This window comes from Gopherus evgoodei, chromosome 6 (assembly GCF_007399415.2).
Source record: "Gopherus evgoodei ecotype Sinaloan lineage chromosome 6, rGopEvg1_v1.p, whole genome shotgun sequence".
NCBI classification, from domain to species: Eukaryota; Metazoa; Chordata; order Testudines; family Testudinidae; genus Gopherus; species Gopherus evgoodei.
The window spans coordinates 55,512,399-55,534,105 of record NC_044327.1 but is presented as its reverse complement, the minus strand read 5'-3'; the positions used below and the strand labels follow the sequence as shown (position 1 = coordinate 55,534,105).

The window sequence follows — 21,707 nt, the reverse complement described above, 5'->3', positions numbered from 1 at the left end:
GCATTCTTAGTGCCATAAACACAAAATTAAATGAATTATCCTTTAGGCATGGCTGTATATACCAAGAGATTCAATATGTTAAAGATTGGGTAGAATGTTTCCATGTGTTCATGGGTCTGAAAATATCTGGCACGTGAAAAAAGGTTCTTTGCTTTTTCAGAGTTTTCTGAGTAAGTGGTAACCGCCTGCAGGATTTGCATTGCCAACTTTACACATGCACCTTTGAAAACCTAGCCAACTTCGGCCTCTCTCTGATGAGTGGACAGTTTCTCAGAGAACCCTAAAGATAAAAAAAAAAGCTTAGGGAAATGGAGGCTTTGTCAAATATACTTAGAGAAATTCTGTCAGATAGTTTAGACCCTAAATTTAGGGGAAGCTTGGTTTGGGGTTGTTGTTTTTTTTTAATAAAACAAAAAAGTTTTACTAAACAGAAACATTCTCCTGAATGTTATATTTTAATTTAAATGAAAATAGATTTGGTTATTTTTTAATTAACCCGGTGCATGAGAACCAGAAAGCTAAATGGCCTAGAATACAGTTGAAAGGACTAGCCTTTTCTGTGTGCCCTAGATAAGTAAAATAATGCAAAAGTAAATCAGCAGAAATGGTGAAAAGTCACATTAGTTTTTTTCTTGTTTTAATAATGTAGGGCATTATCAGTTACTAGCAGTCTGATCCTGAGAGTTATGGCATTGACTTCAGTGGGAGCCAAATGGAGTCCCGGGTAAGGGGACATCTGTTTTAAGAGAGTCACTTTAACATACACAGTAGATCTTCAGAACTGACCTATCAGGAAAATAATATCGGTTGTTTTTCCATCATGAATTTGACGTTTTTATGTATTCTGCCATCTCAGACTGGATGTATTCTTACTATATCATTTCTCAGCATATCATCTGCTGCAGCTCTGTCCCATTTTCATAAGAACAATGGGCAGTAGGAGGGAAGATGTTTGGGAAAAACCCTTGAGATTGGATTAGCCACTTGGTAGTGGGGCAAAGATGTAGGAGCTCCCTATTTCTTTTCCCTGGTGCTTAGAATCACTGTCTGAAGAGGAAAGGGAGTAGCTAAAAAATGGACTGTTAAGGAATGTTGGGAGGATCTGAGAAAACTTCGAGCGTGGGATTCCTGCCCCTATCTTGCTGCACAGCCATGCAGTAATGGCAAGAAAGTATTTTCAACTAAGATTGTCTCTTGTCTGAATACTTTGAGATGGACTGTCTGATCTCTTGGGAACATGACAGCTGTCATTTCTATCTTCTCCTGAATTAAAAATCAGTCATAAGGCCTATTGTTGAAGCAAAAAACTGCTATGGGGAGATTTAAAGATTTGGGTTATTTTTAAATTCCTCTTTAGGTTGTCATGGTATCGTTAATGAATGAATAAATAAATCTATAGGATTCTACTTGCTCTGCAAACATAATTGATTAATCCACAAAAAATGCCAGCCATCCAGCTGAGTACCTCTCCGAGACCTGAAAAAGAGCTCTGTGTAGCTCAAAAACCTGTCCCTTTCACCAACAGAAGTTGGTCCAATAAAATATATTACCTCATCCACCTTGTCTCTCTAGCCAGCCAGCTAGGCTTTTCTCCCTATTTACAGGCATAAACAAGTGAAATGAATGGCCCAAGGCCAAACAAAAATAAAGGCAGGCTGCTTTATTTTTACACTTCTTGCTGATTTTCCTGCTCCAACCTCAGCCTTTGGCTCCTCTACTGTGTAAATTATATCAGTTAACACCATACAATCTGCATCAGCACTTACTTCTCTGATTATATATATTAGGATAGAAATAGCTATAGATACAAAACTATTTGTTCTCTAAGTAAGGGCTTGCCTACATGAGGTCATTTTGGATAGCTAGTCTTGATTAACTCCAGTCTTTGGAAGTGCACACCACACCATAGTTTAAATTTTCACGTATAGATATGGATAAAACTGGTCAGTCATTCAGAAAGGCTAATAGTTGTATATAGAAGCCTACCAGAAGTTAGAGCCACAATAGTTGACACAATTTAAGTGGAGGATAGCTCCCCAGTTAGTACTCAAGCCAATTCCCTCTCTATCTGGACCAGTGACTTTGATGTTATCCTTTGCTGCTCCATGGATCCTCATAACATAAATCTTGTCTCCCACTCTTCAGGCTTGGCGATTTTCTTTGTTTTTTCATGTAACTTTCTCACCATGCAGCCTTCCAACTCCTTCAAATGGGTTATCTGTCAATCTCATCCACACTCGTATAATCTGTCTCTTTATATAGTGCCCATTACATCAAAGAGCCTCTATATCATAATGTATCAGTTCCTAATGGTTGGTGTCCAGTTTTTCCATTAAATTTTGCGTTTGACATTGGCCAAATTACCTACTTAAGTGGAGAATTTAAAATTTCTCCATTTTTACAATCCTTAAATAAAGCTAGAAATGGATTAGTGCAGGGGTCAGCAAAAGACGGTTACTCACCTTTGTAACTGTTGTTCTTCGAGATGTGTTGCTCACATCCATTCCAGTTAGGTGTGCGCGCCGCGCGTGCACGTTCGTCGGAAACTTTTTACCCTAGCAACTCCAGTGGGCCGGCAGGTCGCCCCCTGGAGTGGCGCCGCCATGGCGCCCAATATATATCCCTGCCGGCCCGCCCGCTCCTCAGTTCCTTCTTGCCGGCTACTCCGACAGTGGGGAAGGAGGGCGGGTGTGGAATGGATGTGAGCAACACATCTCGAAGAACAACAGTTACAAAGGTGAGTAACCGTCTTTTCTTCTTCGAGTGATTGCTCACATCCATTCCAGTTAGGTGACTCCCAAGCCATACCTAGGCGGTGGGGTCGGAGTGAGAAGTCGCGGCATGGAGCACTGCAGTTCCGAAGGCCGCATCCTCTCTCGACTGCTGTACCAGGGCGTAGTGGGAAGCAAAGGTGTGGACCGATGACCAGGTCGCTGCCCGACAGATTTCCTGGATGGGCACACGGGCCAGGAAAGCCAGCGACGACGCCTGCGCCCTGGTAGAATGCGCAGTCACACGGCCCGTAGGGACATGGGCCAAGTCATAACAGGTCCTGATACAGGACGTAACCCACGAGGATAACCTCTGGGAGGAGATAGGAAGCCCTTTCATACGGTCCGCTACCGCCACGAAAAGCTGGGGGGATTTGCGGAAGGGTTTGGTCCTCTCTATGTAGAACGCGAGAGCTCTACGGACATCCAGCGAGTGGAGCTGCTGCTCCCTGCCTGAGGAGTGAGGTTTTGGGAAAAAAACCGGGAGGAAAATCTCTTGGTTGACGTGGAAGGCTGAGACCACCTTGGGTAGAAAGGCAGGGTGTGGTCTAAGCTGCACCTTGTCTTTGTGGAAGACCGTGTATGGGGGGTCCACCACAAGGGCTCGGAGTTCCGACACCCGTCTAGCTGAGGTGATAGCTACTAGAAAGGCAGCCTTCCAAGAGAGGTAAAGCAGGGAGCAAGTAGCTAACGGCTCAAAGGGGGGCCCCATGAGCCGGGACAACACCAGGTTAAGATCCCAGGTTGAAGCAGGGGGACGGACGTTAGGGAATAACCGTTCCAGCCCCTTAAGGAATCTCGACACCGTCGGGTGAGAAAAAACGGAGCGACCGTCCGCACCCGGGTGAAAGGTGGAGATAGCTGCCAGATGGACTCGCAACGACGATAAGGCCAGACCATGTTCTTTGAGGGACCAAACATAATCTAAGATTTCGGATACCGAAACTTCCATAGGGCGGAGATTTCTCTCTACGCACCAACAGGAGAAGCGTTTCCATTTTGCCGAATATGTGGCTCTTGTGGATGGTTTCCTGCTGCTCAAGAGCACCTCTCTCACAGGCGTGGAGCAGCGCAGCTCGGAACCAGTTAGCCACGCAGGAGCCACGCCGCTAGGTGCAGCGACTGCAGGTCTGGGTGACAGAGGGACCCGTGGTCCTGGGTAATCAGGTCCGGATGAAGGGGCAGGGGAACTGGGTCGGCTACAGCCAAGTCTAGCAGCATGGTGTACCAGTGCTGTCTGGGCCATGCCGGGGCCACCATGATAACACGAGCCCTGTCTCTGCGCACCTTCAGGAGGACCTTGTGAACCAGAGGGAACGGAGGAAACGCATAGTACAGGTGGGTCGACCACTGGATGAGGAAGGCATCCGCTATCGACCCCGGCTCCCTGCCCTGAAAGGAGCAGAACGCTTGGCACTTCCTGTTCCCCTTGGACGCAAAGAGGTCCACCCGGGGATAACCCCACCTCCGGAAAATGGAGAGAGCGACGTCCGGTCGAAGGGACCACTCGTGTGACAGGAAGGATCTGCTCAATCGATCCGCCAGCGTGTTCCGTACTCCGGGAAGGAAGGAAGCCTTGAGGTGAATGGAGTGGGCTACGCAAAAGTCCCAGAGTCGTATCGCCTCGAGGCACAGGGAGGAGGACCTGGTGCCGCCCTGCTTGTTGATATAATACATGGTCGTCGTGTTGTCCGTGAACACGGCTACACAACGACCCTGAAGCTGATGACAAAACGTTTGGCAAGCAAGGCGGACCGCTCTCAACTCCCTCATGTTGATATGTAGCCCCACCTCCTCCTGGGACCATAGGCCCTGCGTCCGCAGGGTCCCTAGGTGGGCCCCCCAGCCTAGATCTGAGGCATCCGTTGTCAGGGATACCGAGGGCTGAGACGGGTGAAAGGGAAGACCCGCACACAATACGGACTGGTCCACCCACCAGCCGAGGGAATCTAAGACCTTCTGGAGGACTGTGATTAACATGTCTAGCGGTTGCCTTGGTCTGTAATGACTGATAAGCCACAGCTGGAGAGGCCTCATGCGGAGCCGAGCGTAGTCGGTCACAAAAGTGCACGCCGCCATGTGGCCTAACAGGGTTAGACATGTCCTCACTGACGTCAACGGGGCTGACCGCAAGCGTTGAACGATCGCCGCCATGGTCTGGAACCGCTGCCGAGGCAGCGAGGCCCTGCCCACAGTGGCGTCCAGGACGGCCCCGATAAATTCCACCTTCTGAGTGGGCCTCAGGGTGGACTTGTCTGTGTTTATCAAGAGGCCCAGACTCGCAAACATGCCGGTGATCACGCGGACATGGCTGTACACCTGCTGTTCCGACGTGCCCCGAATCAACCAATCGTCCAGATAAGGGAACACGTGGACACGGTTGCGCCGAAGATGCGCCACGACAACTGCCATGCATTTTGTAAACACCCTCGGGGCCGTGGACAGGCCAAACGGGAGGACCGCAAATTGATAATGACGAGCCCCCACAACGAAGCGGAGGAAGCGTCTGTGGCGTGGCCAAATGGCAACGTGGAAATACGCGTCCTGCATGTCGAGGGCGGCGTACCAGTCTCCCGGATCCAGGGATGGAATAATGGTCCCCAGGGATACCATGCGGAACTTCAACTTCACGAGGTATTTGTTGAGTTCTCGCAGGTCGAGGATAGGCCTGAGGCCCCCCTTGGCCTTGGGGATCAGAAAATAGCGGGAATAAAACCCCTTGCCTTTCTCGTTTTCGGGAACCGCCTCTATAGCTCCTTTGCTGAGGAGCGTCTGCACCTCCTGCCGAAGGAATTGCTCGTGAGAGGGGTCCCTGAAGAGGGACGAGGAAGGAGGGCGGGAAGGAGGGAACGAAACAAACTGCAAGCGGTACCCCGTCTGCACCACGCTCAAGACCCAGCGGTCCGATGTTATTTGGGACCACGCCGGGAGGAAAAACGAAAGGCGGTTGGAAAACGGAGGGGAAGGATCCGTAGGGGAAACTGTTACTGCGCCCTCGAGCGCACCTTCAAAATGAAGGCTTAGGACCAGGCGGGGGTTTTGAGGAGCCTTGGTTCTGCCCCCCTTGGTTCCCCGACTGCCTGCGCCTCCCGTTCCTGCCGCGGCGCCTGTAAGGGTCCTGCCGCTGGCGGAACTGGGAAAACGGCCGACGGTGCTGCTGTTGTTGCGGCCTAAAGGGTCTACGCTGTGTCACGGGGGTGTGCATCCCGAGGGACCGCGCAATGACCCGGTTGTCCTTTAAACTCTTAAGTCTGGGGTCTGTCTTATCGGAAAACAGGCCCTGGCCTTCGAAAGGAAGGTCCTGTATCGTGTGCTGGAGCTCTGGCGGAAGGCCGGAAACCTGCAGCCAGGAGATGCGACGCATCGTAACTCCTGACGCGAGGGTACGGGCAGCCGAGTCCGCAGCGTCCAAGGAGGCTTGCAAGGCCGTGCGCGCGACCTTCTTGCCTTCGTCCAAGATGGCCGTGAACTCTTGGCGAGCATCCTGTGGCAGCAGCTCCTTAAATTTGTCCACTGCCACCCAGGAGTTAAAGGCGTATCTGCTCAGCAGGGCCTGTTGGTTAGAGACCCTGAGCTGCAGCGCCCCAGCCGAATACACCTTACGGCCAAGGAGGTCCATCCGCCTGGCTTCTCTGGATTTGGGGGCCGGAGCCTCCTGGCCGTGACGCTCCCTATCGTTCACCGATTGCACTACCAGTGAACCGGGAGTCGGGTGAACATGTAAATATTCGTACCCCTTAGAAGGGGCCATGTACTTCCTCTCGACTCCTTTCGCTGTCGGAGGGATGGAGGCCGGGGACTGCCAGATAGTATTGGCATTGGCCTGAATGGTCCGTATAAACGGCAGGGCGACCCTGGTGGGAGCATCGGAAGAGAGGATGGTGACAATTGGGTCCTCTATCTCCGAGACCTCCTCTGCCTGCAGACTCAGGTTTTGAGCCAATCGCCTGAGGAGGTCCTGGTGCGCCCTGAGATCCAGCGGGGGGGGACTGTTGGAGGAGGTACCCGCCACCGCCTCATCCGGGGAGGAGGATGATGAGACCCCAGGCACAATAGTGTCCAACTGAGGGTCTTCCTCAGCCCTCGCCTCTGTCTCCGGAGCCGCAGCGGAGTCCTGCTGTTTGGACCCTTCGTCCCCTTCCGGGGAGGGAGGGGGGCGAGACAAAGAGGCTTCAGGGGCCCTACGCTCCGCAGTCGCCGGCCTAGCAGGGAGCTGCTAGGGGCCCTGGGCCTGATGGTACGCCCAGGGTGTCCAGAATCCCCACTGTGGGGGGCCTTGGTCCTGCAGCGGCGGATCAGCAAACAGCGCCGCCTGCCGGTCGGTGCCCAGCGCATAGCCGCTGTCCGTCTGGGAGGACACGGACGGCTGCCTGGAGGGCCACGGCGGGGCCGACCCTGGATGGTACGGGTCTGCGCGGGCCGGCACGGAGGATCGTCTCGGTGCCGGGGACCGGTGCCGGGAGACATAACGGTGCCGGGATCGGGACCGGGATCTGTCACGGTGCCGGGCGCTGCTTCGGGACCGGGATCTGTCACAGTGCCGGGCGCCGCTTCGGGACCGGGATCTGTCACGGTGCCGGGCGCCGCTTCGGTGCCGGGACCTACTACCAGCTCGGTGCCGGGAGATCGACCGGGACCGGGACCTGCCACCAGCTCGGTGCCGGGAGGTCGAGCGAGATCGGGACCGGGACCTGCCACCAGCTCGGTGCCGGGAGGTCGACCGGTGCGGCGAGTAGCGGCGGGACCTGCTCCTGGAGTCGCGGTGCCGGTGTCGACTGGAGCCTGACCGCGACCGTCTCGATGCCGACCGGTGCCGCGAGTGCGACCGGTACCGCTGAGGGGAGCGGTGCCGGGACTGCGAGCGGCGTCGGGATCTGGAGCGCCCAAGACGTCGGGGCCTGGATGGCGAACGACTGTCCGTGGGCGGTGCCGACATCATGGGCTTGCCTCTGGACGTGACCCGCACCGGAGGAACCGGGGGTGGCAGCCGAGTAGGCTCCGTCAGGGCAATAAGGTCCCGAGCCGAGGCGAAGGTCTCCGGTGTGGATGGGACCATTATCTCAACCCCAGATCTCATGGGGGAGCTCGGCGGCACCGGACTCAACAGACCCGCCGGGCCCGGAGTCAACGGTGCTGACGGTGCCGGCGGCGCCGCGGCCGATGTCGAGGCCGGGCGTTCAAGCCGGGTCTGCCTGGCCGGAGTATTAGACTTCGACGGCCTAGGCTCTGATTCCGGTGCCGGAGAAGGTCGGTGCCGAGGAGTCTTCTCGGTGCCGGAGCGATCCGGTGCCGGTGCCGAAACCACGGTCTGCGAAGTCGACGGGTCAAGTGCCGCCTCCATTAGGAGAGTTCGGAGCCTCTGATCCCTCTCCTTTTTTGTCCTCGGCTTAAAAGCCTTACAGATGCGGCACTTGTCAGATCTGTGCGATTCCCCGAGGCACTTCAGGCACGCTTCGTGGGGATCGCTGGTAGGCATGGGCTTCTTGCAGGCCGCACACTGCTTGAAGCCTGGCGAAACAGGCATGAGCCTGGCGCCCGGTGCCGGGAAGGGCTAAGCCCCCGGCAAGAAACTACTTAACAGCTATTTACTAAACTATCTACTTAACAATACTAATTAACAACTATATAGAACTAGAGATAAGCGATAAACAAGCGATAGAAACTAGGAGAGCTAGGGACGTGGAGGACAGCTATGCCGCGCTCCACAGTTCCAACGACCGACACGGCGGTAAGAAGGAACTGAGGAGCGGGCGGGCCGGCAGGGATATATATTGGGCGCCATGGCGGCGCCACTCCAGGGGGCAACCTGCCGGCCCACTGGAGTTGCTAGGGTAAAAAGTTTCCGACGAACGTGCACGCGCGGCGCGCACACCTAACTGGAATGGATGTGAGCAATCACTCGAAGAAGAACTGACAGCACGTGAGCCGATATTTACTGGCACGCTGCTGCCAACTGGAGTCCCGGCCGCTAGCCACACTCATCCCACTGCCAGCTTGGGTGAACGGAATCCTAGGCTGGCAGCAGGTTCAGCAGGGCCGATGGCCAGAACCCCAGCTGGAAGGAGAAGGTGGCCAGAACTCCAGACTATCAGCTGGCTGAGCCGCACAGCCCACTGCTGGTCTGGGGTCCAGCCCCTTGCCAGCCAGGGTCCCAGCCATGGGCCTCGCTCAGCCTGCTGCTAGCCTGTGTGAATGGAACCCCAGCTGGCAGCAGGCTGAGTGGGGCCAGGACCCCAGCTGGCAGGAGCTAGCAGACATAACCCCAGACTGGCAGCAGGGGTCTCGACCCCATTCAGCCTGCTGCTGGCCTGGATGGACAGAACCCCTGGCCAGCAGCGGGCTGAGCGGGGCCAGGGCCAGGGCCAGGACCCTGGCTGGCAGGGTCTGGTGGACAGAACCCCGGCTGGCAGGGTCTGGTGGACAGAACCCCAGACCGGCAGTGCTGGTGGCAGACGGAACCCCAGACCAGCAGTGCGCTGAGCCACTCAGCCCACTGCCGCTCTGGGGTTCTGTCCACCGGCACCTGCCAGCTGGGGTCCCTGCTGCTGGCCTCGCTCAGTCCACTGCTAGTCTAGGGTTCTGTTAGGGGCCCCTGTAAATGTTAAATTTATTACTGGCACACAAAACCTTAAATTATTGAAGACTTGGCATGCCACATCTCAAAGGTTGCAGACCCCTGGATTAGTGCTATCCTCTTCCAATCTTTGTGTATGTGTGACAAGAAGCAACTAGGCAAACAGTGGCACTCCCAATTAGTTTCAGAGTTAGCCACGTTAGTCTGTATTAGAGGGGAAAAAAAAGGAAAAAAAAACGGAGGCGTCTTTGTGGTACCGTAGGGACTAAAAATTCGTAGGCCCACGAAAGCTTATGCCCAAATAAATGTGTTAGTCTCTAAGGTGCCACAAAGACTCTTTTTTTTTTGTTTTTGTTTTTTAAACTCCCAATTAGAAATCACCAATCTGGTATTATCTTTCACGCCCCCTTTCATTTCCACCCTCAACTCTCGTCTTTGGGGATTTTAGCAACACATATAAAACTTCTTTACTGCAGATGAGGATTATTTAGACTGGATTCAGTGAATTCAATGATTTCTCAACAAAGCTCATGTTTCTTACAGCCACTGTGTCATAGGTTGAACCTCTAGGACAGGGGTTCTCGCACAAGGTTATTACATTGGGAGTTGCGAGCTGTCAGCCTCCACCCTAAACCCCACTTTGCCTCCAGAATTTATTATATTAAATATATAAAAAATATGAAAAAGTGGTGATTTAATTTATAAGGGGTCGCACCTAGAGGTTTGCTATGGGAAAGGGGTCACCAGTACAAAAGTTTGAGAACCATTGCTCTAGGGTGCTCCCTAGGGGGGAGGGTAAGCACCTCTCTCATCCCAGAAGTCCTTCGCTGGATGTAGACATTTCAGTTGGCTTCCAGTGTGGGGTGTGGGCCTCCAGCTGTGAAGCTTGAGAAAGCAACCCTCCTGGATGCAACAGGAGTTCAAATGAAAAAGGTAAACAAAATAATCTTGCAGCCTACAAAGCTGTCCAGGCTCACCTGGCTGTTCCCTAAAGGCAAAAGGAAATACTCTGTGCAGGGGGATGGGTTCCTAACCCCTTGTGTGACTGAGGGACCCCAGGTGAGTACCCCTGTCAAGGTTTCTTTCCCCACTTTGAACTTTAGAGTACAAAAGTGGGGACCTGCATGAACACTTCTAAGCTTAAATTACTAGCTTAGATCTGGTAACGCTGCCACCAGCCAGAAATTCAGTGTCTGGCGCACTCCCTGTCCCCGCCCCTAGACTTTCCCCTCTCTGGGCTGCCTTGAGGGTCGTCACCAATTCCCTGGGGAACACAGATCCAAACCTCTTGGATCTTAAAAACAAGGAGAAATTAACTATTCCCCCACCTTTCCCCCCACCAATTCCTGGGGAGTCCAGACCCAATCCCCTTGGATCTTAAACAAGGAAAAATCAATCAAGTTCTTAAAAAAGAAAGCTTTTAATTAAAGAAAGAAAAGGTAAAAATTATCTCTGTAAAATCAGGATGGAAAATACTTTACAGGGTAATCAGATTCATATAACCCAGAGGAAACTCCCTCTAGCCTTAGATTCAAAATTACAGCAAACAGAGGTAAAAATCCTTCCAGCAAAAAGAAACATTCACAAGTTGAGAAAACAAACATAAGACTAATCTACCTTGCCTGGCTATTACTTACAATTTTGAAACATGAAAGACTGGTTCAGAAAGATTTGGAGAGCCTGGATGTACGTCTGGTCCCTCTTAGTCCCAAGAGCAAACAACGAAAACACAAAAAGCACAAACAAAGACTTCCCTCCACCAAGATTTGAAAGTATCTTGCCCCCCTATTGGTCCTCTGGTCAGGTGTCAGCCAGGTTTACTGAGCTTCTTAACCCTTTACAGGTAAGATAGACATTAACCCGTAACCATCTGTTTATGACAACCCCGAGCTTTAAAAAGGAAAATAAAGTAAATATGATCCCTCTGCCTCTTCAAAGGCTCCAGGCAGGGGCAGGCACCAGAGGCTCTTTAAGCAGCTTTCCAGGTAAGCAACTCCTGCTTTGTAGAGCTAGAGAGCTTCCCTCTGAATGCCACCTGGTATTGGGCTTGAATCCTCACTTTTAAGGATCCACCCACTCCAGGCTGGACAGGCCTCTTAGATGTGCCGGGCTGAGGCTGACTGTGCCCAGAGGAGCTCTTTACACCCCTTTTCCTGGCTGGGATGGGAAGCTGTCTCACCCCACATTATCAATAAGATAAGTCTACACTGCAATTAAAAACCCACAGCGGGCCTGTGCCAGCTGACTTGCGCTAACGGGCTCTTTAATTGCAGCACGGACATTTGGGCTGGGGCTGGAGCCCGGGCTCTAGGACCGACCGTCCCCAGGTTCCATGAAGCCCCTGCAGTCAGGTTCCTTGGGCCCTGGTGCACAATGCATCCTTAGGGCTTAATCCCTTCCTGCCCATGCTGTAGCCAGAGACAGCTGGCTTATGTCCATGGCCATCAGCAGCCTGGAGATGTCAGCTGCCTTTCGACATCATGCGGGCAGGAAGGGACAATCTGCTTCCAGCCACATGGCAGGGGGAAAAGAGAAGCTCTACAAAGACATGCGCCAGGTCATCCCTTCCTCAGCACCTCCTCCTCCCCTGCAGCTGGAAGCAGCTCCCATCCCTTCCCTCCTGCACAGTGCCAAAAGGCTGCTGCTGGCCACATTTTGGTGTGAAGCCTGGCAGAAATCTGGGTGGGGAGGGGGCATATGACACTGTGTGCCTCCCCACATGTTGCTTTGGGAAGATGTGGTGCCAGGCACCAGGAGAGGTAGGTCCATCCAGGAAGCCTAGCCAGACATGGAAGGTGGAGAGCACCAGGCAGGAAGGGTCAGGTTGGTCGGTCACCCCCGTGTGAGAGAGGTGTAAGGGAGCATGTGGGTGTGTGTCACCTCTCCCCATGTGTGTGTGGGGGAAGGGGGAGGCGTATGTGTGTCACCCCTCCCCGTGTGAACCGTAAAGCCTTAAAGATAAGGTAAACAAAAAAACCCAGCTATGCAGTATTTCTTTTTAACAGGTGCTCAGCCAACTTGATGTTAATTTGAACTGTTCTACTGCATATTCGGATTGATTGCCGTTGAATTCACTTGAATACAAGTAATTTTACCAGGTGTCCTGTATTTAGCATAGGAAATATGGTCAGCCCACCCCTTATCCTTCTCTTTACTAAGCTAAATGAATGAGCTCCTTGAGTCTATCACTAGAAGGCAAGTTTCCTAATCCTTTAATCATTCTATTGGCTCTTGAACCCTCTCCAAATTTAGCAACATCTTTCTTGATGTCTTGTGGACACCAGAACTGGACACAGTATTCCAGCAGCACTTGCACTAATGCGAAATACAGAAATAAAATAACCTCTCTACATCTACTTTAAATTTCCTAGTTTATGCATCCAAGAATCACATGAGTCCTTTTGGCCACAGCATCAAATTGAAAGCTCATAGTCAGCTGATCATCCACCAGGACCTTCAAGTATTTTTCAGAGCCACTGTTTCCCAGAAGAGATTTCCCCATCCTATAAATATGGCCTACATTCTTTGTCCTAGATGTATGTGTTTACATTTAGCATATTAAAACAAGTTACATGGCCAGCTCTGCAGTATTACAGGATATACTTCCTGAGCCCATTATTCTAATATTAGCTATAATATCCCCAAATATCACCAGATGGGACTTTTCTGAATGTCTGTGAATGCAGAATTTAGTCTAAAAATTCCCCATCATTTATATAACTTTCCTTTAGGTCATAGAGGAATCTTAGTGAATTTTTCATCCCAGCATTTAGATACAGAATTCTCCAGTGCTGTAGGGATGCCCTAATGATGCGCTGACTGAAGTATTTACATTGGACTATTTAGAGAAACGAGTTCTCCTAGTTATAATCATTCTCTTTTGTACTGTTAGGCATTCTCTCAGTTACATTTGGGGATCGGTCTGTACAGAGACCACTGTAACCAAACCACATTTTCTGAAATGGCTTTGGGAAATTGTAAGACTTAAAAGATACTAACGCTCACAGGCAGATCAGTGCATGTAGCTGATTTTGAGATTCCTGAGTAACAAGCTTCCCCAATGTCTTTAATAGGCTATGCCCATTTATGCTATTGTTACAAAAAGTAAAAGTGCATATAATGGTTATAATAATCCATGAAAGAAAGAGCAGATTGTGTCATCTTCTAGGTGCTGCATATTGACTGTAGGGTTTGAGGATTTTATTGGAGACGTACATATTTCTGTGACACAAAATCTGAAGCCCAATTCACCATCCCAAGCACAGGAATAACCCCTGTTTTCTAAACATGGCAAAGTGCCATAACACATACTATAAGCAGAGTTGTGAAACACTTTATATCCAATGCAATAAGCACTCAGAGTGGGTTGTCAGATTGTAACCATGCCTGTATTTTAATAAACAGTTGATTTCAGATCTGATAATGAGCCAGACCTCACTCTATCTGTGGATACTTGCCCAGTCAGAAAGAGAGATTGCCTTGGGGTCCTAGAACACTGACAGCAAACAAGATCCTGTATTACGTGTGTCTTGTGGCCAAACTAGAGAAAATGCACAGAAGTTGTGTGCTCTGGAGAGTATTTCTGCCAACTTGGCTGCTAGGGATCCCAGGAAAAGTACGGACACAACAGTTTAATTCATTACATATCTCAACTTGAGACCACCACCATCTATGCAACAGAAAGGAAGTAATCTCCTAATTATTTGGAATTTCTGCTATCTTTAGCCATTTCATTCTACATGCAGTTGTTTAAGAATTCAATCAAAGGAAGAGACAGAGAGTAGGCAAGACAAACTTTCTTGATATGTCTACCTTCATCATCATATATATGAGGTCATATGGGAGTGGAACAATCAGTCACTGATTGCTGGAGAAAAGGCAGAAGGGGATGGTGCATTAGACAAGGAGTCTGACAAGTCTTCTCAGTTCTTAGACCATTCCTTACCAAAGACACCGGGGGCTGCTACCCATTCACAAAGCAGTGTTCCTGGTATCACATCCGCTAATACAGTCTTCAGCCTTTGCACCCAACTGACTGACAAACCATAAGTGGCTCCCAACTACATGATCTGTGTGTCCCCAAGGTTGTGCAAATAGGTAAGTAAATAATATATAGCAAAGATAAAGAACTAGGACTCCAATCACCACTTTACAAAGCAAACTGCTCAACAGTAACAGAGGCCATCAGTTCTTTTTGTAGACATAACTCAAAGTACACAGGCAATGGGGGGGAGGGATAGCTCAGTGGTTTGCACGTTGGCCTGCAAAGCCCAGGGTTGTGAGTTCAATCCATGAGGGGGCCATTTAGGCATCTGGGGCAAAAATCTGTCTGGGGATTAGTCCTGCCCTGAGCAGGGGGTTGGACTCACTAACCTCCTGAGGTCCCTTCCAACCCTGATATTCTATGATTTTTACTTTAATCAAAGGCCAGAACAAGAGACTCAGGTTCAGTAACTAGCATTATATCATAGCTGGTGGATGTGAGACACAGCCCCTGTCTCACTCTCTTGGTATGGTCTTTTGGTTTGTATTCATTTTTTTTCCATACCATTAGTTTCATTATTAGATGCATGTATCCCAGCTAAAACTTTGGCATTTCCAGGATTATCAGAATGTTGTGAATAACAGCAATCATATTATTTTTTTTCTGTGTTTATTATTTCATAGATTCATGGAATCTCCAAATCTTTGAAATAATAAACATTGCAAAAAAAAACCAAAAAACCAGTAATTTGGTTTTAGGTGGATATGTGCTTTTCTAGACAATATTCACGATGCAGTAACCATGCACAGCCAAACCAAAAGGCTTACCTTGACATGCTCCATTGCGGATGTTAGGAATGAAGCCACGACGACATGGCTGAGGCTGGGCAGGACACATCTCACAAGGATGGCCCCAAGCACGTCCAATGGTTGCACAGCAAAGAGTCTTCGTGCAAACAATGCCAGTCAGCTGGCCCTGACACATCTGGTTGTTTACCTGAGTGAAACAGGGGCCTGTTCTATAATCTGGAAAAGAAGAATGGAAAAATGGAATGTCTGATGCAAACACAATGTTGCCTCCACTAACTGACCCACATAGTACAGAGGTGATACATTTTTTTTCCCCAATAGATATCAATGTAAAGAAAATACCAGCAAATCTTTGACATTTAAATCATGGTCTTGCATACAGATGTAGTAGTAAACCTTCCACAAAAAGCACTAATTTTTATAAAGATAAATAAATAAGTCAGTTCAAGATTTTGGCTATTATTGAGAAAGATTTTGGAAGATGAAGTGAGCTCATCCCCCAAAACTGAGCTTTTAGGTGATCAAGTGAACACAGTCAACTTGTGGAACTCCTTGCTTGAGGAGGTTATGAAGGTTAGGACTATAACAGTGTTTAAAAGAGAACTGGATAAACTCATGGAGGTTAAGTCCATTAATGGCTATTAGCCAGGATGGGTAAGGAATGGTGTCCCTAACCTCTGTTTGTCAGAGGATGGAGATGGATGGCAGGAGAGAGATCACTTGATCATTACCTATTAGGTTCACTCCCTCTGGGGCACCTGGCATTGGCCACTGTCGGTAGACAGGGTAGTGGGCTAGATAGGCCTTTGGTCTGACTCAGTACGGCTGTTCTTATGTTCTTATCAGCTGTAAAATTAATACTGTAATATATGAAAAAATAAAAATAAAAAAAATACATAAACTAATCATTTTATTAACTCCTGGGAGATCTGGGAATTGGGATTTCCTGTTGCTGAGCAAATTCATTACAATTTACCAGAGGAAAATCCAGACCACTGGTACCAATGGGTTCATTTCAGATCAAATGAGGTCATGCAAGAAGCAGTCACACAGCTAGCATTCCATTTGCAATGCTGAGTACAAACTAGTGATTTAACTACATGCTTCTCACAGAATGCAAACTAGTTTATCATTTATTTTCAAACAGAAGTGATAGGGAAATGGAACTTGTACATGCTATGCTGATGAACTATTGGAAAAGACAAGCATTTGCAAATATGCAATTACAGATGTCACATCAAGTTGGTGAATAACAACATTTAGTAAAGAAAGCGTAACCGCTTCATTTTAAATCCCACTTGTTTGTTATGATTTGCATAACCATGTCTTCACAATTTGTGATTTATGGATAAGAATTCAATATTTATATGATCTATCACAGCCAGATATATAACTTAGCAACTAGCATGCTCTTCCATGATAGAATGTTTCCTTTTTCATACAGCAATGGTCAATTGGGATATCCTCCCCATAATATATACCCTGTATTATTTTGATTTTTCTAGAAATTAAGCCATGGCACATTTCATTTTGAGATTATTTTAGATTATTACTGATCTTCATTGTACCTTACATTTAACAAGTAAAAGCAGAGACACACATCCTCAAGTATGGCTGAGCTGTGATGAGTACAGGACTGAAGAGTGGAGGAAATGTGGCTCAAAGCCACCCTTGCATTCCCCTTATCCTTGTAGCACTCAACGTAACTCAGAGCTGCTTCAGGACTGTTCAAATTTATGTTGAGCTACAACAATCCTCTAGGAGTCATTCTAGATCAACAGAAAGCAACAGTAATTTGTCCATACACACTCCTCCTGTGGCACATCCCTTAGGCTGCGATGCTGAAAGAGAGTGCCAGCTGATTATGCCAGGATTCCCTCACAACAGAGGTATTCTCAGTTGCCCACTCACAATGACTTTACATTTCCTTTGCACCAAGGATCAGGCCCATATGGTTTACATTGTGATTAGCCCCATTTACTTCACTGTGCGTACTCACAGTGCATAACGTTAAATGTGTGCATAAATCTTTGCAGAATCAGGGCCTAAATTATTAAGAAAAAAAAAGTCTGTGACGTTAGAGGATTTCCATCCACCTAGATAGTCTCAAGTGAATAACTATACTGAAATATTAAGGCTTTTGTGCTTTCCTCACCTCCTCTTCAATATTCAAAATACACAGAGCAACATTTTTTGCTACAGTACCTACATTATTTAAAGGAAGTGCTATAGTATCAACTCCACAACAGTTTCAGTTTCACTGAGGGCCAAGGTTCTTCCCTGTCAAGCCAATGACTGTTGCATTTTCTTAAAAATGTACAGAAATTATATATCTCATTGATGATTGACAAGAGAAGACAGTGACCTTGTCACACAACAGACTCATTCAGGAATGACTAATATTTGAAATACGAACAAATTCCATAAATCCCATTAGGGATTTCAGTACCATGAACTCATTGTGAATCTTGCTTGAATTTTAATTAAAGGCTAAGGATTAGGAAAGAGCTCTATCATATGTTACCATTGTGCACTCCCTTCATGAAAGTTTGTGCAGGTGTCATGCAGCTTGAGGGGAATATCATATGGTACTTTGCTTTCAAATCACTGTCGATGGCCAGGTTACTTTGAGTAAATACAAATGCTATCAGAAGAAAAAAAACAGACTTGTTCAGAAAATAAGAACATAAAGACATGGGGTGAAATCCTGGCCCCATTAAAGTCAATGGGAGTTTTGCCATTAATTTCAATGGAGCCAGGATTTCACCAGTGGAAAATAATATGCTTTTTAACAAAGACAGGTATTGCAATTAATTACTTACTGAGTATCAGCTATAACAATATATATTCTCCCTGGCACATGAAGCCAATGTTCTTCACATACACAGCAAGAGGTTTTAATACTATTACTATTAATATCCAATTGTAAATACTGCTAATATTAAATATACAAATGATAAACACAACCGCATTTATTATTTTTTAAATGAGGGAAAATTATTATTAATCCCGTTTATAACTGTAGTGTCTAATGGCCACAGGAGCAAGGCCTCCTTGTGCAAGGCATTGTACAAACACAGAGCAGTAAATGGTCACTGCTCTAAAGAGCTTACAGTGTAAACACAGAAGTGACATGCAGGATGGGGGAAGGAGTGTGTACTCTGTGATGGCAGCGAACATCATGGCAGTTCTGGTTTTTGTTCTGGTTCGGTTTAACCTAGGAGGGGATAAGCAAAATGGAAAGAAAAGGGAAAGGAAGGGGGATTGGGCAGAGTCTAGAGAGTAAGAGGGGTAGGTGTAGAGTGAAGATGTGGTGAACAGACTGTGAAGAAGGAGGCGGTAGAGAGTTGGAGCAAACAGCCAAATCAGCACAGGGCACAAAAAGTATAGTCAAAATTGCAAAATGTTCTCTGACTGTCCAGAGGTCTCTGCTTTGGCTCATCTTGTTGCTACTGGCTAGAGTCTCAGGCTGGCTCCTCTCTGCAGTTTCTCGCCCAAGACCCAACGGGGGGAGGCACCACCACCTCGGACCAAGTGCCTCCATAGTAGTGGGGGTCTGCCCTAGAACAGTTCTGGATGCAGGGGATGTTGGAGGGAGAGATACCCCAGCTAGAACACATTTTACCCTCTCCCCTACTCCAGCGCAACAGCCCCCGAGTTTGAGGAAAGAGATATAGCCTACTCCTAAATGGGTACTCATATTTGCATCAAAAGCCAAACTAATGTGTGCCTGTGTTCTGACTGTCAGCAGCCTACGCATTGCTCTGAATGAGGTCTGGTAATGACAGGAATGACCAGGAGTGATAATGTTAAATCCTTTCTGAGACTTCAGAACGATCAGAACTCCACACCAACCAGATTCAGAAACACATGGAGCTGAAAAGTTGTCTTAAAAGGGCATGGGTGGGAAATAATTAAAAGGTATATCTATGAGCCACCCTACATGGAAAAACATGGCTTACATAATTAAACTGAATCATAGTCTATGGGAGTGCCTTAAGTTACAAGCACCCTGTGATGAGGTGAAAACGGAATGGGGTTGCATTACATACAAAGTATTGCCATCATTGATGATATCAAGCGAGAGACTCTCTGACATCATACTAGAGGTTCAGGAATATTTTAAGGGTCATTGCTGCTAAGAGATTAATTCCTGTGTAACAATCGCCATGCTGGCTCATCAGCAAAGACGGAATCTGGAAACTGCAACATTAACAGCATGAATTTCTATCACTCAAGATAAATGAGTAATTCTTGTAGCTGCAATAGACTCATATCCTCTGTGAACAAGTTACTAAAAGGAGGATATATAACACACTGAGCAGTGGGTTACCACTGCACAATGGAAAAAGTTCATATAACCAAATACAGGGTAAAATTCCTTCCACCTAACTAAAGCCTGAACATTTGGATTTTTGGTTTGTGGAGGTAAGGACCCTAATGTTTCAAAAATTTTGAAAGCTAGTTCTCATCAGGTCTGCTAAATCTTATTGTTATAACTTGTTGCAGCACCCCTACACAGATTAGCATGGTCAGGGGCTAGTGCTGTCCGGTATGTATGTCTCTTTAGTTCCCCAAAGTAAACTTTTTAAAGAGGACACATTGGATAATGTGGACCAATTATAATATGGCAGAAGCATAATTACAAGCTTTGCTATGTAAAAATTGGTGTTCTCCTCAGGAGCATCTCCCCCGCCCCCCAAACATTAGCATAGAGTAATATTTTGTTAAAATCATGGCTTATTCAAGTAAATTAGGAGATCGCTTCTCTCCTAAAAGATCTAAAGGTTCAGTATGTAAATCCTCTCACCTACTCCACACTGCTCAAACATCATAGCTAAGGAGGGTTCATTCCCATGGAGGAGTTTGGGGAAAGAGATAGGGAATATGACCAGAACACAGAGAGACTGGGTGCATGTATTAGGTGAGAGGAGGAGGGATAATATTAGGGGAGTAATGTATTAAGAAATCTGGAGGAGACAGCCCAAATCACTATGGAACTCAAGTTGTTATAACCAGAGAGTTCTCTGTTGGCAAGAAGCAGCTGTTCTGCCATTTCACTGGATACTAGGGCACACGCATTAGATATCATGCTAGCACCTATAGGGCCCGCAGTAGCTGCCAGGTCTGACCGATTCTAATTAGACTCCTAATTACATGTAAAAGAATTAACTTCATTCTAGAATTGCAGTGACCCTGGAAAGGACTTAGTGATGCGGGGGGTAGCTCAGTGGTGTGAGCATGGGCCTGCTAACCCCAGGGTTGTGAGCTCAATTCTTGAGAGGGCCATTTAGGGAACTGGGGAAAAATGTGTCTGGGGATTGGTCCTGCTTTGAGCAGGGGGTTGGATTAGATGATCTCCTGAGGTCCCTTCCAACTCTGATATTCTATAATAGTAGATAACCAACTGAGCATGTGCACTCAGTACAATTCTGTGGCTAAGTGGGGGAATGCCAACCTTAGATACACAGTCAGGGGAATATCAGATAGGAGAAGGAAGGTAGTATTGCCTTTGAATACTGCATTAACAAGACCACTACTGGAATACTGTGTTCAATTCCAGTACCTGCACTTCAAAACAGATGTTGAAACATTGGAAAATGTTCAGACAAGAGCTACAAGAAAGATTTAAAGACTGGAAAACATGCCTTAAAGTGAGAGACTATAGAAACTCAATCTATTTAATTTATCCTAAACGGAGTCAAGAGATGGTTGGATCATGGACTACAAGTGTCTACATAAGGAAGAGATTTCTAATAGATGGCTCTTTAATTTAACAGAAAAATGCATAAACAAGATCCAACAGTGGAAAGCTGAAGGTAGACAAAAAAATTCCAAGTAAAAACAAAGCACAAATGTTTAAATGAGGGTAATAAAACACTGGAATAACACACGAAGGGAGACAATGGATTATCCATCACTTGAAGTTTTTAAATCAGGGCTGGGTGTCTTTCTAAAAGATGTGCTATAGATCAACAAAAGTTATGTGCTTGATGCAGAAATTATTGGGTGAGGTTCTATGGCCTGTGTTACACAGGAGGTCAGACTAAATCATCATAATGGTCTCTTTTGGCTCTAAAAGTCTACAAAACCATTAATCAGATTTTCCATGTGGGTTTTGCTGTCTTACTGTTAGGTGTTTCTTCATTTGTTCCCTTTTCAGTACTGCTACTGGAACAATTCTGCCAGAGAGCACTGATGGAACATATGCTATAAATTATTTGCTACTTAGAAAGTCTAAATGCCCTGGTGAGAGAAGGTGATTTACTTCTGGCATGTATATTATTCATGCTTTTCTTTGTCTCAGAAAACTGAGTTCAGTATGTATTGTGACTTGAAGACTAACAAACCGTCTGTAATGATTAAAATTATTAATAAAATGTAAATTTAAAAACACAAGAACCACTTTTTTCTTGGCATAAAAAGCACCGTAATGGAGAAAATGGAAGTAGCATACAGTACTTATAAATTTATTTTGAAAGTATAAACTGCAGTAATGTTCTTTATGTGCATTCTGCATTAAATCAATGGGCATGTCTACACAGCAACTAGACCCCCAAGGCTGGCCC

At 47.3% G+C, this 21,707-nt stretch overlaps 1 protein-coding gene across 1 annotated transcript in view; it reads right to left on the bottom strand.

Moving 5' to 3' along the window:
* Positions 1 to 21,707, bottom strand: part of FBN2 (fibrillin 2) — a 275,441-nt gene that overhangs the window by 205,887 nt on the left and 47,847 nt on the right. The window contains 1 exon segment of the mRNA XM_030567977.1: positions 15,157 to 15,354. Coding sequence (XP_030423837.1) covers positions 15,157 to 15,354 — 198 coding nt within the window.